Source organism: Gallinula chloropus, assembly GCF_964237585.1.
Source record: "Gallinula chloropus genome assembly, chromosome: 1".
In the NCBI taxonomy this organism is placed as follows: Eukaryota; Metazoa; Chordata; class Aves; order Gruiformes; family Rallidae; genus Gallinula; species Gallinula chloropus.
The window spans coordinates 36,396,844-36,420,734 of NC_140085.1; the positions used below are offsets into that span (position 1 = coordinate 36,396,844).

The 23,891-nt window shown below is 42.6% G+C and overlaps 1 protein-coding gene across 1 annotated transcript in view; it reads right to left on the minus strand.

Moving 5' to 3' along the window:
• Positions 1-11,355: 11,355 nt before the first annotated feature.
• Positions 11,356-23,891, minus strand: part of CNTN1 (contactin 1) — a gene marked incomplete at its 5' end in the record, with an annotated part of 143,240 nt that continues 130,704 nt past the window's right edge. Inside the window, 1 exon segment of the mRNA XM_084266510.1 lies at positions 11,356-11,478. Coding sequence (XP_084122636.1) covers positions 11,399-11,478 — 80 coding nt within the window. The 3' untranslated portion in view covers positions 11,356-11,398.

The following is a 23,891-nucleotide window of genomic DNA, read 5'->3' on the forward strand; positions in this document are numbered from 1 at the left end:
CCCTTAATCAAGTGCACATTTTCATTATCTAGATTTTGCTTGCAGTTATGCCACAGAGAAGCTGTGTGATTACACAGCTTCTATAGCTACTGTTTAACCTCTGTACACAGTTCTTTCAGAGACTGGACACACAAATAGCTTACAGATCCTGTCACTATGACCCATAGGAGATCAGGATTGGGAACTAGAGGAAAGACACTGGGAAGAGGGACAGAGTGCCAGCCACAGATAATCCAGTTAACAGAATCACAGAATCACAAAATCATGATGGTTGGAAAAAACCTCCAAGATCATCTAGTCCAATGGTCCCCCTACCACCTATATTACTAACTAAACCATGTCCCCAGGTACCTCATCCAGCCTTTCCTTGAACACCCTGAGGGACGGTGACTCCACAACCTCCCTGGGCAACCCATTCCAATGTCTAACTTCTCTTTCTTAGAATTAGATTCTCCTAATTTCTAACCTGAACCCCCCTGGTGCATCTTGCAGCCATTCCCTCTTGTCCGATCACTAGTTATCTGCAAGAATAGGCTGACCCCCATCTCACCACAACCTCCTTTCATGTAGTTGCAGAGAACGATAAGGCCTCCCCTGAACCTCCTCTTCAGGCTAAACCGTCCCAGTTCCCTTAGCTGCTCCTCATAAGACTTGTGTTCCAGACCCTTCACCAGCTTTGTTGCCCTTCTCTGAACATGGTCCAGGACCTTGATGTCTTTCTTGTAGTGAGGGTCCCAAAACTGAACCAGAGTTCAGTACAGGGGGATGATCACCTCCCTGATCCTGCTGGCTACACTATTCCTGACGCAAGCCAGGAAGCCATTGGCCTTCTTGGCCACCCGGACACACTGCTGGCTTATGTTCAGCTGGCTGTCAACCAACAACCCCATATCCTTTTTCTCTGTACAGCTTTCCAGCCACCCTGCCCTTTTTACTGGTCAACAAAATATCCTGCATAGCCCCTTAATCATAATGACTCCCCTTGTGAGCAATGGCACATGGCTTGCTTAACACAGGCATCTTTGTGGAACAGAGCAGAGACACAAACCTTATAATCCTGTTTAAGAAAGAGGCATCCTCTGACAGGTGTTGGTGCCAATAGTGACAGGTTTTAATGCTTCCCAGCTGTATGCAAGACCTATGAATGATTTAGGCTTTTCAATTAAAGTCCTCTACACCATGATCTGCTTATTCCTTGCTGCTCACCAGGGAATCCATGAAGCTTGGGCGTGCTTTCTCACTGCATCCACTGGCTTTAGGATGTACTCTTACTCTGCTCTCCACTGACATTTTGCAGCTCTGCCATATTCACTTTGTATCACGCTTCACCAGTTCGGATGCAGAAGAGAATAAAAATTTTCAGTATTCCTTGCTTTCTCATGCTGTTCCTAGTTTCAGAGGCAGCAAACCCTCAGTGCATGTGCTGTTCACAGACATGATGTACTTGAGATCTTTCTTTCTCATCCACGAGCACAAGAGCTGCTAAGCATTTGTTGAGGTCTTGTACGCCAATCCAGTCATGCCTGGATTTGTGTGTCCCAGAGATCCCTGGAACCCTTCCCTATCAGCTATAGCCCATATCTAAGAAAAATACTTTCTAGCCTGGGAATGGTTCATGCTACATTTTCTCCCTTGATCCTTCCCAGTAGAGACTGGCTTCAGAAAAGAGGTGAAATCTTCAAGGGAAATAGATCTAGCATGTTTGCTGAATGGATCTGCAGAATCTGCTTAGACAAGGCTATCCTGATACAGCTTTTTCTTTCCCACCTGCTGGTCTTTTAAAGCTTCATGCTCATTTACATCCATAAATGATTTTAAAATAGAAAGAAAGGTCAATTGCCAGTCAGTCACACAGGTCTAGTTTTCATAGATCCACTCTCAATCTGCTGTGCTCCATCACTGTTATACATGCTGTCATCCAATGTATGTTTTATTTGATTTCAGAATTAGATGGATTTTTTAAGGCCCTCTGTGGGACATCTGCCAAATTCAGCAGCTTCACCACATTGTTGCTTGAATAGCTTGAAGAGTTTCTGTCACTGATATAGGAGATATCACTGGCAATGGCTGAGCATGGTGAGGCTGGTGACTCATGAGGCATGCAAGGAGCAGGGCAGCTGGGGGCACTGGGTGCAAGACATTGGCAGAGAATACTAGCTTGATGAAAAATTAATAATTATTAGATCAGGAATATGGAATTCAGAAACCATGCAACCACTTTGTAGAAATAATCATGAGAAGGGGAATGTTTTAAACACTGATCACATGTTTGTGATTTTAGGAAAGGATCTTCTTGGTGCAAGGTTTTGCAAATGTGTTTTCTCATGAGATTTTTCTCATCCTGTGTTTACTTGCATTTTTTAAAGGTCATAAATGGAGTTGACTTCCTTTGAGTTTTGATTTTGTAAATTAATTCTCGATAGACATCACAGCTTCTGGCATAACATCAATATTATTGTAGCTCACATGCAATTACTCTCACAGTAGGTTCTAGTTCATTAATTCCTGAGAAGCTAATACTGTCAACAACACTTCGATTTTAATGATATCATTAGAAATAATCTTTTTACTTCTCAGTCTGCTAATTCTCCAGCGGCATAATTCACAGTGCTAACTCTTTCACTCCGGTTGCTCTGAGTTTCATCCATGTGAGAGTGGTACAAAGCCTTCACTGAAGAGTGCATGGCTGACTTCCCATACATGGTGTTGGTAATGGAGGTACCCGCGTTGGGTTGGAGTAAAGTAGGCTACAGTGAGTAAATTCTTCATCGGTGAAAATACCCTGACATATGATGTGAAGACAACTTTATGCTTTCCCCCTCCCTCCGCCATTCTGTTCTACTGTATGTTGGAACAAATGCTGGCATCCCACAATCTATCAGTTACATTGTGAAATTTGATAAGAAAACGTGTTAGTCACCAGGCAATACACAACACACTTTTTGCTGAACGTTCAGAGCACATGGCTTCAAATGTATTAAGACATCCATGACTGATGCCAAGACTTTTGAAATCACTGAAATATATCCTTGATTCTCCAACCCTTATTCAAAGGACAAAGTAGAAATGCTGGTTTTACATCTTTCTTGTATCAGAAATGTCTGGGAAATTGGGTGCTTGCAATACCTCTTGAATTCATGGCTAGTCCTTAAGGGATTTTTCTTCAAAGGCTGAGTAGGGGTGATGTTTGCTGACAGCATTACGTTACCAATGTGCAGGTTCCTAGTTATGTTTCTGTTTCAAAAAAAGAAAGAGAGGGAAGGGAAGGGAAGGGAAGGGAAGGGAAGGGAAGGGAAGGGGAAGGGGAAGGGGAAGGGAAGGGAAGGGAAGGGAAGGGAAGGGGAAGGGGAAGGGGAAGGGGAAGGGGAAGGGAAGGGAAGGGAAGGGAAGGGAAGGGAAGGGAAGGGAAGGGAAGGGAAGGGAAGGGAAGGGAAGGGAAGGGAAGGGAAGGGAAGGGAAGGGAAGGGAAGGGAAGGGAAGGGAAGGGGAAGGGGAAGGGGAAGGGGAAGGGGAAGGGAAGGGAAGGGAAGGGAAGGGAAGGGAAGGGAAGGGAAGGGAAGGGAAGGGAAGGGAAGGGAAGGGAAGGGAAGGGAAGGGAAGGGAAGGGAAGGGAAGGGAAGGGAAGGGAAGGGAAGGGAAGGGGAAGGGGAAGGGGAAGGGGAAGGGGAAGGGGAAGGGAAGGGAAGGGAAGGGAAGGGAAGGGAAGGGAAGGGAAGGGAAGGGAAGGGGAAGGGGAAGGGGAAGGGGAAGGGGAAGGGGAAGGGGAAGGGGAAGGGGAAGGGGAAGGGGAAGGGGAAGGGGAAGGGGAAGGGGAAGGGGAAGGGGAAGGGGAAGGGGAAGGGGAAGGGGAAGGGGAAGGGGAAGGGGAAGGGGAAGGGGAAGGGGAAGGGGAAGGGGAAGGGGAAGGGGAAGGGGAAGGGGAAGGGGAAGGGGAAGGGGAAGGGGAAGGGGAAGGGGAAGGGGAAGGGGAAGGGGAAGGGGAAGGGAAGGGAAGGGAAGGGAAGGGAAGGGAAAGAAGGTAGGCTGGTTCAGACAAAGAAAAGAAGACAAAGGGGCTATGTATTTCTGATCTCGTAAATGCCTATTTTTGCTGGAGGGCTTGGTGCAAGGGAAAGCCCTGGGCAGAAGGCACCTGGATATCACATCCCAGCAAAGATACTCTGGAAGAAATGAGGTAGGTAAAAAACCCCAAAGAACATGGAGGTTAAGTTCATGCCCTCTGTGACCCCACGTTCCTGACAGAGTGAAGGCTTCTAGTTTGCTCAGTACCAATTAAAAAAAGAGCATAAGTCAGCAAGTATGCTGTTTCTCTCTATATAAAAATCTTTATTTCCTACATCCTGGAATCAATAAACTCCAAAGGAGCAGGTTATTTTGCTGTATACCAACATGCAGTTGCTGAAGGGTCTTGGTATAGGATGCCAGCCAAGACATTATCTTGGTCTTGGTACATGTTTTGAGGGCCGGCCTGCCTGCTTCCACAAGGTGGGAACAGAGGGTTTTTGTGGAGACCTGGCTGATTTTCAACAGTTCTTTGAGCTACAGGTCAATCCATAAGAAGCCTGCTGTGCATTAGAGTTAAATTAAGATTGGCAATTACCTGCTTCAGAGAGAGTGCTCTGATATAGAAGCTCTGTCTGATGCGTGTGTCTTGGCATTTATAGCTAAAAATCTCCTGGACTTGTCACAGGAGCAGAGAAAACGATACATAATTTCATTCATATTAGTGGCTAAATGTGAACTCCTAAGACAAACAGCTGTGCTTTCACCATGAGATGTAAGAGGTGGATGAGTGAAGGCCTCGTCACACGCAGCCTCGCCCTGAAGCCCTGTGCACGTCCCCATCCCACTTTGAGTTGCAGAGACAAGGGGTAGGAATTGAGCTTTTTCAGAACCTACTGTAATCCTGAGGATTTTGAACAGAAAACTGAAAAAACACATGCAGCTGGTAGCACCAGTGCTGGGACACAGGCACCTCTGCTACCAAGCAGTTCCCAAGGGGCCTCGGCATGGCTCGGGGCTGTGCCAGCCGAAACCTGGTCCTGAGAGAAGCACCGGCTGACCGTGCCTAATGGGCAGCTGTATAAAACAGCTCTGGTGCGGGAAGTATGAGTGTGGAAACACCATTTGGTTCCACCAACACAGATCAGCCACTGCAGCCCATAAGTGTCACCATGCTGCCTGCACTGCACAGCAGATGCTTAGAGGGAGCTGCCTTGACAGGAAAAATCCCTCGAATTGAGTGCCTCTGGGAACTTTGTGCTTTGTTATCTTTCTCTCTGTGAGAGTCAGAAATGAGTGGCACCATGCAGCTAAACTGGCATCGAGGTCCAAGCTGCTGACACTGCTCGATCCCAAAGCCTGCTTGCTCCAGAGCTTGCCTGCTAGGGGAGTGCTGCTTGCTCAAATCAGCTGCCGGGCACAGAAAGCCTCGCCACTCACATGATGTGGACTTTAATCAGAGGAAATACTTGCTTTTCTCATCCCATTGGGATCAGTGGAGAATTTTTGTGCTGAATGCATCATTTCTGAGACCAAAGCACCCTCCCCATGGCTGGTCAGGGACTTGCTGCTCTGACAACTGCCTCTCTTTGCCTGCGTGCCTTTCACAGCCCATTGGTCATGCCAGCTGGGTACTTTCTGAAGGCTTAAATACCATCCTGTAGCCATGTAGTGACCCCTTGGTGCTATCCACTGCTGTGGCCCATGCTGACCCGGAGCTGTGTGCCCACTGGATCACCAGTGAAGACCTGAATTTGGCTGGAGCTAAGCAGACAGTGGGCTGGCACTCAATGCCATAGAAACACTTCACTATGCGCTGCTTGCAGCAGGTGTCAAATAACTGAAGGATAGAGGTGACGCCATGACAGCCATCTGCGATGATGGCTGGTCAGTATCTTTGTATTCCCTGTTTAGATGTGTCCACCAGCATTTGCTCTTGCATGTTGTCATAACGCATCTGGGGTGGGACTTTTACCTTCTTCAGCGTCAGGCATCTACTGTTTAGAGCTGTGCCTCCTTCATAGCCAGCTGGCAGGTGCATTTAGGGGAGTGATTTGTCTGTCCTGTTTACTCATCTAGCACAGGATAAGATTAAGTCTGCTGTAAATGCAACTGCTTCTTGTGGCTGCAAACAAGAGTTCCCTCTGAAAGCTATTACCAGTGCTGGATGTGGAGTAGGAAGGGGAAGAGGGAGAAGTCGAGCAGGTCTTTAATTTTCTCCTTTCCACACTCACTTAATTAGGGATATCCAGGGCAGGGTACACCCAGAGCACATACCTGGCTGCAGTTAGAGATGTGCACCTGTACTGTCCCTCTCAGTGCACTTGGGCTGTACCTCCTGATGGGAACTAGCCCTGCACACGGTGTGTCTACTGCCAGGCTGTCAAATGCCTCCTCCTGGCGGGTGCAGAGCCAGTGTCACAGACACTTTTGCCAGGGTAATTATTCCACTTTCCCACATAACACTAGCTAACCCTATGACAGCATAGCTGCATTTATGCCAGATGCTTTGCTGACCTGGCATTTTGGGCCGGGAAGTGTCTCATTTTTCCTCCCATGACGTATGGCTCTGGCGCAACTCCTTAGTGCTGACCAAGTTCAGTATTAAAACACAGAAGGGCTGTATTGCCACACTGTGACCCGCCTTGAATAGAGGGCAGCAAGTAAGCTCAAATCCTCTGAAACTGATCCTTGTAGAAAGCAGAAGGCATTGTGCCTTTTCTGACGCCTCCTTTGGCAGAAACAATTTCAAACCTTTCTGTGAAGCAGATAGTTACGGGCTGTGCCAACACACTAAAGACCAAAGGCATCAATTTAAAGGGACTCCTCAAATCCAGACAAGTAAAATCCACTCATCAGTTCTCATTGAGGGCTGTCTGTGGAAATTACCTGCTAAATCATGAGTTTTCTAAGTGTTTGGGGGACTAAAATTGGCATAATTTCCCCTGTCATCCATATTAATTGGGAGAACAGAGCAAATCAAGATCAACTCAGTTGAAAGAAACACTTTTTTCGTGTCTTTTCAAGACATCCTTTAGAGCAGACTTGGCTAATTGGCATCCAGGTAGAAGAAAAGCATGTTATCCTGTCAGGAAAAGAAGAGACAGTGCTACTTCTGTTTGAGATGTAAAAAATTATTTTTTATTTCCCATTCATGTGGACTTTCCCACTTTCTTTCCTTTCTTCTGGCTTTGGAGATAAGGTTAAAATGACAAAGCCAACGGAACTAATGGTAGAAAAGTTAGAGGAAAATGGATTACCTCTGGAATGAAATGGAAAGGGCCAATCTTCCTCTGCAAGACATGTGCAGAGCGCAGGTGTTTCCTGTCTAGTGCCAGTGTCCTCACACCATGAAAAGATTAAGCTGGATGACCTGTGCAAGTATGGACCAGACACAAGCTCTGGAAGCCATAGGAATTGATACTTCTGCCAAAGGAATATCTTTAGCCCGCTCTGTACTGTCATAACCTGAAGACAGACATTTCCATGATGTATCCAAATAAACAAAATCTCCAAACTACAGCATTTGGAACTATTTCAAGATCTGTCCTGGAATGTCTTTGGGTATTACCTGATGTCTGTTATTTTAATTCCAATAGGAAGTGTAACTCAATGCAATGCCAAGGCAGATCAAGACTGGAAGATCTGGTCTTCAACCAGGTATCTAATACTTAAAACCATGGTTTTTATCATCTGCTGTAGCTAGAGGCTCTGAAGCCTGCAAACAAAGAAGTCTCACAAACAAAACCAAGTTGTTCTTTGAAAGGTGGAAATAACAAACCCTTTCTCCCGTGAGTTTATGTTCTATGTCCTATTCTTTCCCTCCTCACTGTGTCACTGCAATGATCTCAGCTGCCACCTCCTGCAATGCCATGTGCTCAGGCCTCCTCTCAGCCGATACTTAGCCTGTGCTGCCCAGCCTCGGCTAAGGCAGGAACAAGGTGAGTCCTATCTGGCTTTGAGGTGTTTGCTGGCCAGGCATCTGCCAAGCCAAGGAGAACAGGTAACACCAGGGACCATGCTGCAGCTGCCTTTAATGCAAATTCCTTATTTAAATCTCCACCTTCTACTCAGACTGCAATTTTCTTTAGCATGAGAGCTGCTGAATTTGTCTGCCACCGCCCAATAGGTTTGAAATCATTAGCAGAGAACTGAGACCCAAACCTTTATTTCTCTTAGGACCAAGATAAAAAACCAAAATGTACCTAATCAAAGTAGTGATAATGCTCTCCTCCCCATGTCTGAGCCTTGCTCCTACTGACCAGGCAGTCTTGTAGGCGCAGGGCATGAGGAGCGTTCTCTCACTGACTTCTCTCATTTGGTATCTCTGAAGATAAATGACACCAAGTTTTGCAATGTGACCCTCAGCTTCACCAACTTCTTACATGCTGTGTTTTGTGTGTTCTAGGGGCTGAACGGGACCCCTCAAAGACAGGCAGTATCTCAGCCAGTTATACTGATGTCACCTCTTGAAATTGTTGTGAAAACGCAAAGTATTTAATTAGTACAAAGTTTTGCCATTTCAGCCACCTTTCTCTGTCCTGTATTTACCAGAGGAGAAAACATTCTCTGAAAAAAATACTCTGCTGAGGAGGTCTCAGGAAACACTGTCGCTCATGTTAGGAAAATCTTTCTATCTATACCACCTATTAATGAAGCAAACCAGCCACCCTTATCCCACAAAAGCTCTTCAAATCCAGCAAAACTCACAAGAAGGCAGGGCAGGGACATGCAGGACCTCATTCCACCCACACCTTTACCGTCACAGATGACCACATCACGGTTCTGAAATTAGAAAGCTCCAATTCAAAAGACAGCTGTTATACTTTGAGTAACATTAATACATTTATTTAATTGTAATTTACTTTTCATTCATAAAAAGGACAAAGCACGGTCCTGCTCTACTCATTTGGAAAAGAAAAAAAAAGATAAAAAGTAACTAAAAAAACAGTTCAATATTCATCAGTATCAAATAATAGTAATATCAAGTTTCCTGAAATATAAAGAAACAACAAATATGTCTATCTATATAAACTTTAATTAAGAACCTTGCGTTTTAAAGCAGATGATACATTAGTTAGTTTTCCTTGACAGCAATTTGAAACTGAAGGTCCCAGTCAAATTTACACAGTTATGTGACACAAAAAAAAAATCAACTATCATCTGATCAGTATGTGAGACCTACCTCATCTTTGTTGTTGCTGACTTAAAAAAAGAAGTGCCTTTCCTTCCCAGGTCATTTCCATGCAAAAACTGGACAGTTTTGCTTTTTTTTTTTTTTTTTTTTTTTTTTTACACCATGTATTAGAAAAGTAAAAGGCAAATCATGCATTTGGCAAAAGGTTTAGTTGTGTTGTAGATTATATAAAAATGAGTCATACTGCAAAAGAACCAAACGAAATGAAACACAATAAACCACAATTATTTTTCTTTTTGTTTGTACAGAAGGCTTACAGAGTTTAGTTTCTCATGTATGAAGACAGCTCATTTCTCTCTCAAATAATTATACAATTTATGAAACTCAGTAGTGTTTGACACTTTGACATTCCTCCATAGGGAAGTTATCACTTTCACCTATTTAAAAAATTTTCACCTTGTAACAAATAGTTAAAATTAAACTAAAACAGTATTATTGATATTTATTAATGAAGATTCTACACTTTTACATGTAAATATATAGTACAAAATTATACAAATAAAAGAGGGGGTGTAAATTATTAATAGAGCTATTCTTGCTTCATGTAAATATTATTATTACGGACCTCTACAGTATCAGTTCTAAAAAGATAAAATCTATTTCTAAGTAGCTAGCAAGGTTGTGCTAATAAAATATGATTCAAAGCTTATAATTCTTGAAGCATCAGACATTGCACTATTACTTGAGCTAGCTGATTCAATATCACTGTGTTTCTTCAACATTCACACTCAAACTAATTCCCAGCACACCATGGAAAATGGATAGGAATGTGCATTTCTTTAACAACTTAAAGAAAGAAAAACCTCAAACAAACCAATCAACAAAAAAAACCCAACAAAGAACCAACACTGAAACACTCCAGACACAGTCAGAACAAAAACATTCTCTATCTGTAACAGAGTTCCCATTTTGCAAAGGCCATAGTAAACATTTAGATTCGACTAACAGTTGGGACCTGACTTTCATGTATTAGCACACAGTTGGATCATTCAGTACTCTATCAAATAGGGAGACGGTCTTAGAACTTTAAAACTCTTATTTACAACACTATGAACATTAGAATAATATCAAGTTCTTGAAAAAGCATATATCTCTCCCAAATGTACACTTTCACTACAGAAAGGTAACACCTGGCATCTGCAGCATAAAAATGTAAATATAGTAATTTTTTTTTTACTGTGCTACTCTGTTTTTTGCCATTTATTGTATATCTTCTTTTTTTTTAAATATTTTAAATCTCTTCACTTTAAAAAATAACATACATTTCCTACCACGTCGTGGTCCACTTGGCTGATCTTAACATGGACTCCATCTCCAAACTCGTGTTATATTGCTACCTTAATAATAATAATAGCAGTAATACTAAATAAAAACCAATACATTGCGCTGCTTCCCTGAAAGCTGACATTTCACTCTGACATCAGCAACAATGACCATAACGGAATTTTTCAGCAGAATTTTTTTAAGAAAAGAATATGTTAAACTTCCTGCCAGTGAGGTACAGACAGATTCCTTTAAGCTGAGGATGCTATGCATGTCTTGGGTGTTCTGAAAATCTTCAAAATTAAAAAAAAAATTGCCTTGTAGCTGACTTCTATTTCAAGTCCTTCAAATTCTACCCAATAGCCTCAAGAAATACAGCTCTAAAAAGTGAAATGTTTTTGCTTTGACTGTCTCTCTAAAAACCAGTAATCCCAATAAATGATGATGGGGCCATTCAAAAATATGCAGTACACAAAACATATAGGATAGTACAGACGGACGTAGTACTCTTACATTTATCACATACAATCAACATTTCAATCTCTATAGTATTTCACAATTTGTTATTCAAGTTAAAGCACCTACGTATGGTGATTTTACTTTCACTGTACAGCCTATGTTATTGGGTTTTAACACTGTAACTTGCCCCATTGGACCGAATCATGCAACTGTCACAGATCAGCATAAGTGTTTTATAAGGCATATTGGAACAAGTTAAAAATGTTTCTTAGCCTTTCAAAAGTTGATTTACTTCATGAAGGAGTTCCCGGATGCCTCAGTCCTCTTAAAGTTCATAGGAAATCGGTAGGGTGATTTATTTTAAAGTGTAATTTATTTGGCTTAGGATGGTGCCACAGGAATCAAAAAGAGACGTGGTCCTCATCTTCAAAGGGAGTCCTTTGTGTTAGGCGGAGGACAAGGTAATTCCAGCTACATTCAGAATCCCGAGCAGGCGAGGACACCCAGCATAGGCACCACCAGGACCAGGAGCAGAGTCGGTACTCCAGCAGCGGCACCTGCGCATCAAACAGATAACAACACGGTGTTGGTCCTACCTCAGTATTATTCAAGGCAGGAAGGAACAACCTTGGATGGGAGCAAGAACGTGGGGTATGAAGGCTGGAAAACTAGCTGGCGCACCTCAGCACAGCCCCTTACCTGTATGGATAATCCCAAATGGACAAAGAGATCTGCTACAGTGTGGTAGGGGACTCACTCTTTTGTTTGCACAGCATGTTTACAGAAGCAGCAAGGCCGTTCAGAACACATCAGTGTGTTTTGATACGGCTGGTCCAACAAGCCAAGGGGTTACACCAAGAGGTAAAAGGTCAAAATAAATATTTAAACACGTGAGGAAAAAATAACCAACGGAGTCTTTGAAACGTGAAGAAGCCAAGAGACACCTTTGGGAATGTTAATGTTCATATGATCAGCAATAATCTGAGAGATGTCAAAAGAGCCTGGCCATTTGTTTACCTGCCAGATGACAAAGTCCAGATGGCTGACTTCTGGCAGTGGGGCATTTACACATTCACATCTCTTAAAGTCACAAGGGTCTTTCTTAACCAACTATTTTAACACAAAAAATATTGACAGCTTACAAACTTTACATGACTCGCTCTGGGAAACACACACAAGAACTGTTATTATATAAATTGACTTGTGTTGCTCCCTGTTGAAAAGCATCTAATGTGAGAAAATGACCCAGCCAAACTGATACCACCGGGCAGTCTGGCTGTCAGCCTTGGAGATGCACCAAAGGAGCTGCAGAACAGTCTGTTCTTTTATTGCTTGTCTAGGTCAGGATGGTAGTGTGTAGGTGGGCAGTGCAGGACCCAGCTTGCTGAACACCTTGCTGCTGGATGCAGACTATGGAGAGAACTGCTTGCAGCTGGCAGTGGAACTGCCACACTGGATGGCTCTCCAGCAGATGCTCTTCTGAATGAGGAAAAACCAGGCTGAAAAGGTAGCATGTGAAGCAAAAAGCACAGATTTCAGGAAGCAGCCCTGTTTTAGTTAACAGGCACAGTATCACAGATTTCCACTATTCTTCCATAGAATTTAAAGACTCAAAGGAGAATTCACACTTTCCTATCAGACCTCTTGCAAGGACAAGTAAATCCCACCATCTGGTCCAGCATGATGCAGGCTCCTAGAAAGACAGGTCTGTAGATTTCACATGTCTGTCACACAAGTTCCTGCATCTTTCTGGATAAAGAGCTTTGTTCTTTGTTTTGTGTCTATCCCAAGCCTCCTATTAATAAGGTGCTTTATTAATTCTGTTAGCAAAACAAGAACTTGAGTGTAAAAAAAAAAAAGCTAGTTGGAAGTGAGAATTTGGCCAAATAAGTATTTCTACGTTATTTTAAATTATTTATTTCCTACCATATTTCCTACCCATGCTAATAAGAAGTAAGGAAATTAGATGGAAATGACACTGACTGATAACAAATCTCATTTTTTACAAAATTTCTAGATTAAATACAAATCAGAAACCTCCAGAGTTCACCAGCTCTCATTTCACTGTGGATATATGGAAGGGGCAGCATTTAGTCATTTGTCGTTCCTTCATACAGTAATTGGAGGGATTTTTCTGATCAGGTTTTCACACTGCGATGGCTTCTCAGTACAGCTTGGCTTCCTTCTGATCAGCATGACCTCTGAGGTACCTTACATGAACCATTTGCAATTCCAAGATTTGTCCCCCAAACCAGTTGTAACCAAGGATGACTCTCCTCTTTGCCGAGTCATTTAATTGAGCCTTCACCTGCAGTTGCCCATGTTCGTAGCACTATCTCCTCTCCTCATTTTCCTTTCAACAGCCCGACTCTAAACAATGGCAGTTTTCTGGCAGGTGTTTGGAAATCCAGCTGGGAGCACAGATCAAACTGGAGTGCCTGGTTTTCTTTCCTCACTGGATTATTACAACTAAATCCTGAGCACTGGTATAGTGTGAGCGGTGTACATGCGTATCACTGGACACCTTCTATCCAAGATCTCTCTCTCTCTTTCCAGGAGGTGTCAGAGGAGCACTTGCCCTCTCCATCCCAGGAAAGATATATGCCTATGAGGTGACCAAATACCACATGATAAGATGTGCCTACAGCTGTTCAAGTGTACCTATGTAAAAGTCATTTAACAGAAAGTGGACCACAATCCATTAGCAAACAAAAGGCCTGATTTGTTTACAGTTTGCCTTCAGTAGTGTATTTAAGTGCTATTAGAAAGGCAGATCTGAAAGGTAGTGCCTCCTGACCCATGGATGAAGGTCTGTGCAGACCCCATCAGGGATATATCCAGAAGACAGCCTCCAAGATGGAGACAACTATTTCTACCACAGAAGGTGGAAACAAGTATTTTTATGTAACCCTGGTTTCTTCATCGTCCCACCAGGGAAAAATTCCACACCATCTGCCATGAAGCCAGAATTTTAGAACTTCCCTCCCCCAATGTATTTGCAATTTCATCTGTATTCCTCTTATTGTCCCACTTCTTTCTAGGGCCACCCACCCTGCTCCTCCTGACTCTGGTCCTCACTAACATCAAGTCTTTCTGCTGCTCTACTCTATTCCCTGTCCCCCACAGTGAACTCCATCCTTTTCCTCTTGCTTCTCACATCTTCAAACTCTTTTCTGCTCCCATTCCCATCTTTTCCCCTGCTGCTGTCTGAAGTCAATATTCCTTTCCAAGTCCCACCCAAGTGCTTGGAAAACCAAGACAGGAGACCTACCAATCCATCTTCATCAGCTCAATCCAGCTGTAAAAAGTCGATTCCTATGAATATTTTTTTCCATAGGAACCAGTATGTGCACCTCAGTGAATGGTAAAATTAGAGAAAATAATGGAAGATTGCTTTTGTAAGAATGGATAAACAGAGGAACTTTATGCTTATGATGAACATGAACGTATGTTCAAATATATTCTTGTACATAACAACTGCACATTTTGGCAATGGTAGAAGTATGGGAGTATATTTCTCTGTACTTGTCAGTGATTTATGAGACATGCTAATCTTTTATGTGTTTTTCATCCCTAAATATCCAAGGAATGGCTCTTAATGAATGAATAATAGCCACAGAAGAAAAATAATCCAGATTTCATATTTAAGAATATCCACAGAAAATGTATTCTGCCTTTGTCAGACCTGGGTAATGCAGTTGGAGAGACACAACTAAGCTCATATTTTGAATGCTTCTAACGAAGGAAAACATGAGAAAAAGTTTGCTGAGGGAAGCTGAATGATGGGGTCTCTGAGGAAATTTCTTTTTGCATGTAACTCACAGAGAGAAAGGAATAATAAATCTTCCCCTGGGTTGTGCTTGCTGGCTCCAGAATGAATAGTTAGCAATTCACCCCATTACAGCAGCTCCTTACAAGGTTTAAGCACCGGTGCAGGGTTATATATAACAGCTCTCCACCATTAGCCAGCACATCAACAGAACATCAGGAGGATAAATGCATACTGAGCAGATCACCTTTTCTTTTTTCTTGTTAAGATTGCCGACCCACATGTCAGGAACCATCCTGGAAGCACCATTCACCGGTGCATGACAGCCCGTACGCTCCTGCCGCTCATGAATGGAAATTAGCCTGAGTACAGACTGCAAGGTTTAATTCTGTCGGCTAATGCAATTATGATCTGTCAGTTTTAACAATCTAAAAACTAAAGAAACACCAGATAAAGACTTAATGAATGTGTACAGATAAATATGCGGATATGTATTAAAACAGAAGGATTATTAAAGTCCTTCTGAAGTCTGGCCAGGTATAAACTGGATATATTTAGCACCTACAGAGTCATCCTGTCCTCTGTTATAATGTGTGATCTCTCACCTCAGACAGCATCTTGCATATCCAGTGTGCACATCATTGCAAACTACAGCCATCAAAGTCAAGGCCAAAAACCAACTCACTATCACCTGACCTAGCCACCACTTTAATACACCATGTGTGGACTTCATATCAAGAGTCCCCATTTCTTTAAAAAAACCAATAAAACACACACCTTAAATTTATCTTTTTTACAACAGCCCCAGTCAAAAGTTGTGAACTCTCTTGCACTATTGTTGCAGTTTTGTGAGGCTGTGCTGCTGAGACAGTTTCTTTAAGCAGCAGTTACAGTTTTCTGCCAGCCTAAACTATAAACAACGAGCAATTCAAGGCCAAAGTCACGGCCTGAGAGACAGTCGAGCGCCTCTGAGAATCACATAGAGGAGAAAACAACCTGGAAGCAGCTGCATTTTGCCACCAGAGAAGGGAGCGAGAAGATGTAACGAGCTGTGCAGACACCAAGGCCAGAACAGGGCGGGGGCGGAGGCGGCCCAGGTGCTGGAGAGAAAGATGCCCCTTGCAGCCCAAGAAACCCATGGAAAAGGCCGAGACCCCACCTGCAGCCCCTGGAGGGGCTCCACACTGGATGGAGCAGATGGAGACATAAAGGAGATGCTGTGACCCTACGATGGAACAAACCCCTGCCAGCACTTGCAGCCATGAGGAGAAACAGAGACATAGAGGAGACGCTGTGACCCTACGTTGGAACAAACCCCTGCCAGCACTTGCAGCCCATGGAGAGAAACAGAGACACAGAGATGAGTGAGAGAGAGATTTGCACCAGAACAGGTTTGCTGGGGGAGGCTGGTGACCCCACAGAGGACTGGGACTGAGAGACATTGTGATTTCTGGCTGCCTGCCATAGTAGTGACCCACGCCAGGGCAGATTGTGAATAGATAAAGCCCTGGGGAAAGGATTCAAGTTGGAGAAGTTCATGGAGGACTGTCTCCTGTGGGGGAGACCCCACGGTGCAGCAGGGGAAGGGTGTGGACTGAATGCCCCCAACACCCCCCGGCTGACAAGGGAACCAACTTGCAAGGGACTGACCGAAGCCCCCATCTCCCAGTCCCTGCCCCCCTGTGCTGTGAGCAGGGGGAAGCAGGGAGTGAAATCATGACTAGAGTGAAGTCTGCTTAGAATGGAGGGGCAGGGGGAAGGTGCTACGGAGAACCCCATCTTCCCCAGTCCCTGCCCCTCCTGTACTGTGAGCGGGGGGGAAAAAGGGAGCAAAATCCTGACTAAAGTCTGCTAAGAAGGGAATGGTGGGGGGAAAGTGTTTTAAGATCTGGTTGAGTTTGTTTTAAGATCTGGTCGTGTTCTCAACTCCGTTTTCCTCACTGTTCTTTGTAGTGTAGTGTAATAAAGTAGAGTAGTTTTTCTCTTCTTCACTTTGTGTTGAGTCTGTTTTGCCCACGTCATTACTGACAGAGTGATTTCTCCCTGTTCTTATTTTGACTCCTGAGCCTCTTAATATATATTTTCTCCCCTGTCCAACTAAGAAGGGGAGTAATAGACTGACTTTGGTGGGCGTCTGGTCTCCAGACAGGGCTAAACCACCACAACTATTCCCATTGAGGCCTTTCTACTGCCTGCTACAGAGTCCCTGTAGTTTGCATCTTTAAGCCTAGGACTAAACTATCTACAGAAACATATACTCAGAATGTAGTTCAACATAATCTACAATTTTTATGGGATGCATGCAGCTAATCTGACTTTTCCTGTTTTCTCTTCTCAGCAGCCTTGCTCACTAGGGATTATTTAACTGAGTAAATTAAGAGATAGGCTGCTCGATGGGCTTTCCTTCATCAAAATCATTAGATATTACAGGAACTCCTGGTAAGGCCCTACTGATGCACAGCTTTCTATTTGTATTTTAAATTCTGTGTTACCATCTCAATTGTCTGAAGTCTAGGGTGAAATATTTTATTCTTCTGAATGAAGATCCTAGTTTTTACTGAAAATGAATCAGGCATTACAATGGTTCAGACTTTGATGTATTGCCCAAGCCTTTCTAAAAATTTATTATTAAAAATACATTATTTTCTTTAACTGTTACCCTTTTCCCAACATCACCATCGTTTTACACTGGATTGTTAATAAAAAATAAATAATCTAAGTATTTAGAAATATTACTTTCATCAGATCTGTGAACCAGGAAATTAGTTCCTGGTCATTTGTGAACCTGCCTTATGTGAGTAACTTCTCTTTCTCAGTGGGAAAGTGTTTGTCCTGACAACACACAAGCTATAAGCTGCTCCTTGGCTAATCATGACCTTATCCTGTTGTGACAAAACTCTTTCTCTGTTTTGGTGGGTTTTTTCGGTTTTGTGTTTTGTTTGGGGTTTTTTTTGGTCAGGAAAGATTGTTCAAGAATTAATTTGTAATAAACAATATAAGTTTTTTTAGTTTCCTGGTACTGAACGTAAGGGGATGTTCTTGTTTGAGGCCACCTGAAAGAAAGGGGATTTTTTCCTCCTCTGTTTGTTAGTTTCTTTAGCATCTATCAGGCTTCACTAATACCTGTTTTCTGAGTGTTTTCATATTTACCCAGGTAGAACAGAAAAGCAGGAAGGGAGGAGATGCAATATCTTCAGGTCAACCTAAATTGCATAGAAGTGGGTGGATTTGTAGTTTTTTCAACAAGAAATTCCACTTGTCCCAGCTGGAAATACTGTCTTTGCAAAAGACTACTGCAGAAGAAATGTGTAGAATCAGCTGACATGATTTAAATCATGCTATCCCTATTCATAGCAAATGGAAAAATGACTAATTAAAATGTGCTTATCTTGCATCACTGGCATCATTGCAAAATCATGGGTCCAACTTTCCCTTGTCTAGGAATACTTTTCCTTGGGCACGAGGAAATTTTCCTCTCGCCTGTGCCATAAACCTTTCAAGAAAGGTGCTATGGAGTAATTCAGAGCCCTGTGAAATACTGTTTTGCAGCAGAGTCGATGTATAGGGTGCCAATAATGCAGTCAGGGCTCCTGCCCATGCTTTGTGCCGTGTTTGGGTCTGCCGTGCATCTGTGGAACAGTATTAACACTGTTACAAGAGAAATTGAGAGAGAATATTAAAAATGTATTTGAAAGGTTACTGACGGCCTGAGTGGTTTGCCCATCCCATAGTATTAGTCTGTCTCCTCCTACTTGCAAATCCGTAAGTCAGACCCAAGTAAAGGTTTTCATTTGTTCTGGCAATGGCACCCAGCACGTAGGCACTGGCAGCAGCAGGGGCTGCTTTGCCATCGACTCTGGCCCTGCCACAGACCTGGGCTGCCAAAAATGAAAAGATGCCTTGGACTCTGAGGAAATACAGATAGTTTTCAGTCACTGGGCTGAATATTTAACTATTAATAAATGTGTAAATTATTTCTGGATACCTGTTCTTCTTCACATTAGGACTGCCAAGTGCATAGTCGCTTACATGGCGAGTTAAGTAGAAGACCACAGGTAATATTTTTTAAATGTACTCTTTTAAAGCAGTATAGTCAACAAATAATCACAGGAACCATCTATGACGGTCCTTCTGTAACCCAGGCAACAATTGTAGTTGTACTTCACATGCATTTCATGAGTTTCAAAGTCGCTTACATGACCTAAAGACTTGTGATACCTCTCTGCATCTGTCCTGTCTCTCCAGTTGTGAGTGAGATCAGTCCAGACAAACTGGCTCACCAGCAGCACCAGGAGTAGTGCCAGGCCAAGTAGGGCTGGATGATGTGCTCGGTCAGGATGAGGTGTTCACTACTGGAAACTGCTGGAGCTGCCAGAGGAGCTTGGAGCGAGTTTCGGTAGCTCACCCATACAGAAAAGCTTATCTGTGATTACACCCATTGTCTGGTGCAGCAAAACACTTGGCTGTGAATGTTCCCACATAAATGTATTCTGCATTGACTCAGAAATTATGATTGAGAGTCATTCAGAGGAATCTGATCATCCTCTGAGATAGTCATTGTCAGCTTTTTCATGCCAGAAGAGAAAGCTTCATTGTAACCCTGAAAAGGAAAAGAACAGAATTTTGGCAAGCTGGCATGTCTGGGGATTTCTGACTGAGGAACCCACCCTACCACTCCTTGTTCAAGAAAAGATGGATTTGTGAATGTTTTTTTACAAATAAATTCACCTCGAGTATACAACCAGATGTGTGTCACCTTTTCACTTGCAAATAGTCCACATTTTAACAACCACATGGTATGATGCGTGAACAGTACAAACTTTTCAGATGCAAAATGGTGGTGAATTAATGGGAAAAGTACTCTAGTTTTTCAATTTCTATGTTCTTGGGAACAAATGTGGCAGTATAAATACTGAGGTACATTAAAAGCCTGTCTTAAAGAATCTTTCATCTTGGAAGCCTGGCTTATGCATCAGAAGCCAAAGAAGGATGCCCTCAGCTTCTGTAACAGTAGAAGGACTCTGTCTCAGCAGGCTGCATGACAGTCCAGGCTTTGTGGCAGGGATAGACCACCGTCCCACCACAGAACACAAGACTTTTACACAACACGTACAGCGCAGGGCTCATGCTCATGAAACCGGCCATGTGCTGTACAGTCTTCAGGTACAGGTGAGTCCCACCACTGTGCAGCCCTCAAGAAAGAAGAAGGTAAGGTGGAAGGCAGGCAGTGCTGCCAAAACGCATCCCTCCTCCCTCTGCTGCCTGAGTGCAGCAGCACAGCAAGCAAGGAACAGTGGGAACAAGAATCGCCCAGGGCTGGGGAGCAACAGGGCATTTATGCATCAGAATCAACTACTGGGCTGAGAAACAGCAAAGAAAACAAGTTAGTCCAACAGGCCAGCTCAGCTTCAATTTGGCCCCGCTATTAAGCAAGGCAGAAGTCTTAAATTGGGGATGAAAGTTACTGCAGGAGGGAAGAAAGCAAACAGCTGGCCTAGCATTGGCCTCCCTTAAGGAAAATAATGTCATATTTACTGATAGGGATATACTTTGAGGCATTGAGTACAGCAAAACCAGAAAGGTCAATAGGATTTTCCAAGGCAGCAGGGTCTCCGGTAAAGAAGACAGATAGGAACAGGCAGGATAAATCAACTTAGAGGGCTGCACAGGCTGCATAAACCAGAGAAAAGCTATGCTGGTTAATACAGAATCTTTACTGGGAATGGTCCAACTTGCCCAGTTCCAAACAAAAGTAAAATAACAGGAGAAACAGATGAAAGCAGAAACTAGCAAGAACACACAACAACTGAAGAGCAGGGGGTTAGTGTAGAAATTGTTCCTGGTTTGCTACATTTGTTGGCAACTTCATCTGGCTTTCTAACAAAGTAATCTTTGGACTGTGAGGACGTTGTAGGTACATGCAGAAAAGGCTGTGATTAGTACCACATTGTCCTCTGGCTGAGAGCATCACTTTCCATTTTAGTGTCCTGATATGCTGAGTGCAAGTGCTTTTTTTAAAGCCAAATAAAGCTTTGTAGCTCCATGCTGAGTAATGGCAGAAAAAAAAAAAAGACTTTAAGCAACCCATCCCCGAGTTCTGTTACATATATATGTATATATGCAAGAAATGCTTATTTTAGGGAGAAAAAGGCATCTTCTCACATGGAACTGAGAAAAACATTTTCTTACAGATAGTATCTAAACAAGCCAACGGTGCCTAACCTCAGCTTTAAACAGCTGGTCCTCTGTTCAGATGAGGGACTTATGCTGCCACATTAAATTCTACATTTCACTTACTTCTGCTCAGCAGTATTAGAATAAAATGCTGAGTTACCGAATTTAAGCACAGAAAGGTTCGTTATGTCTTTGAATATACACTCTAATATATACTCTGTATTGTCTAAACATTGCTTCATACAATACAGTTTAAGTAGCCTTTTACTCAGCTTCTGTACTGAACTCAGGAAGATGGGATTTTTCTAAAACACACCCTCTAAAACAGGTCTGAGCCTTGATTTAAAACCACCAGGAGTTGAAAATGAAAAAAATGAAGCTAATTTTCATATATCTGGAGAAAAAAAAATCAAATTGACATGCTATTAGAACTTCTCTCCTGCTGAAGTTCTTCAGCCACTCTACAACTAGAGCCACAAGCACCAAATTTAAAACTGAAAAATTCCCATCTGCTTAGATGAAGGATCCTTCTGACATTTCCTACTTTGACAGGTGTAATATTCTTCTTTCTCCTCCCATTAGCTTTCTGTTGAACAGGCAATGCCTACTTCTAAGAATACTTCTAAGAACTCTGTTGTCAACTCTCCATCTATTCCTTCTATGAAAAGGCTTTAGAAATATGGTGAAAGTAAAATATATGGTATGATCTTTAAAGGCAAGAATATTTTTACATTGAAGTTCCTCTTGAGTATTCTGAAAAAGACACGGAGAATTCCAGTATGTAATAAGATGCACTATTTAATAAACGTATGCACAGAAGGCAAAAATAAACATGAGTATTTTCTATATGGTCACTGGCACTTAAAAGATATGTTTGAGTTAGCAAGTATGTGATTGTATCTACTCTTTATGTCTATAGTAACAAATCTATGAATTCACAAATATCATAGAATCATAGAATGTATAAATTTGGAAGGGACCTTTAGAGGTCTTCTAGTCCAACCCTTCTGCAGTAAGCAGGGACATCTGCACCAGGTCAGGTCACTTAGAGCCCCATCGAGCCTGAACTTGAATATCTCCAGGGATGAGGCCTCCACTACCTCTCTGGGCAACCTGTTCCAGTGATCCAATACCCTCATATTGAAGAATTTTTTTCTAATATGCAACCTAAATCTCCCCTTTTCGAGTTTAAATCCGTTGTCCCTTGTCCTATGGCTACGTGCCCTAGTGAACAGTTCTTCCCCAGCTTTCTTATAGGCACCTTTCAGGTACTGGAAGGCCACTACAAGGTCCCTCCGGAGCCTTCTCTTCTCCAAGCTGAACAACCCCAACTCTCTTAACCTGTATTCATAGGAGAGGTGCTCCAGCCCTTTGATCATTTTTGTGGCTCTCCTCTGGACGTGCTCCAACAGTCCCATGTCCTTCTTGTGTTGAAGGCTCCAAAGCTGGACAGACTACTCCAGGTGAGGTCTCACCAGAGCAGAGTAGAGGGACAGAATCACCTCTCTCGATCTGCTGGCCACACTTCTTTTGATGCAGCCCAGGATGGGGTTGGCCTTCTAGGATGCAGATGCACCTGCATCTGCCAAACAATCACTGTGCTTCTAAAGAAATGTTTACCATTTAATATATGTCAGGAGATCTGAAGTTTTGAAGTTTTATAGTTTGCAGGAGCACAAAACACCTGGGTTGCACCTCTGAGGCTGTCTAGTCTGACCATATACTCATATCAGGACTGTCGCCAACTCTGGATGTCATCAGCTGCAGCTTTGTGAAGATGAAATCTCCAAAGATGAAAACTTCACAGCTTCTCTGGGCAACCAGCTCCAGTGCTGCGCTACCCTCTGGGTGCAATCGCTCAACATGTCTAGTCTGAATCTCACAAATCACAAGTTCTGCTGATGCCCTATGTTGTATTATCTGCCACCTTCAAGACTTTGTATTCATAATCTTTGTAACTGATCTTCACATAGCTCTGTTAGATCACCCCTCTTCACCACACAAAGTCTGGGTGTTTATTAAAGGAACCATACTGCGTGATATTTCCTTAACACTGAACCAAAGAGCTGTGCACCTTCCTTACTACCAAAGAGTGTTTCTGAAGTCCCCTGGATTTTGTCACTAAGTAACTGGAAAACTCTCTGCTGTTGTTGTCAGAGAATCACTGGGGTTAGTTCTCTTAGGAGTAAGGTTTCATCAAAAAGTGTGTTAAAGCAAGGTGTCTGACCTGGTACACCTGGATCACTCTCCTTGCTAAGAAGAGAAGGAGTCTGGCTAGGTTAGGTGCATAACATTGTGACGTAAGAGTAGCCCAACATGCCAAGGCGCCCATAAAAAGTAAGACAGATTGCTAACCACAAGGATTTGAATAATGCTGTTCCATGGCTTGCTACTGAAAATTAAAACATGTAAGAATTGTCATGACTAGAAAGTATTCCCTTCTTCTTTCTTTCACCCCTGTGATCATGTCTGCAATACTGTCTAGATTATTAAGGGGAAAGCAATTAATGAGACGAGTCTTCCAAAGATTGCTTTAAATCACTCTAAACATTACTTGGCTGGCTTTGATTTCTCAAAACAATTAAAAATACTGTATAAATATAGTTCAATAGTTAAAAGTCCTACTAAGAGGTGAAAGCAGAATATGCATTTGTATTAAATTAAATCATTATGCATCAAAGGGTTTATATTATTAAAGCGAAATACTCATCTTGGCATTCTCTCTATGAGCTATGTGATTTTTTTCTGTGATATTCTTTTTTGCTATGTTGCTACATTTAAGCATAACAGAGTTAAATAATTATCTTCTGGATTTTTTCCATGTTCTTCTAATGGTAGAGTACAATGAACATAAAATACCAAGCTTATTTTTTTTTCACAAAATTGAAGGAGTACAGTGTTCCTGTGTTGGTGTAATAAAAAAGATGAAAGTGCCAATATTTCAATAATTGGATACATTAACAGAGATGAATAGTTCAGCCAAACTGAATTTGGATGTCAGGCCTTTAATTCGTTGATGAATTGATG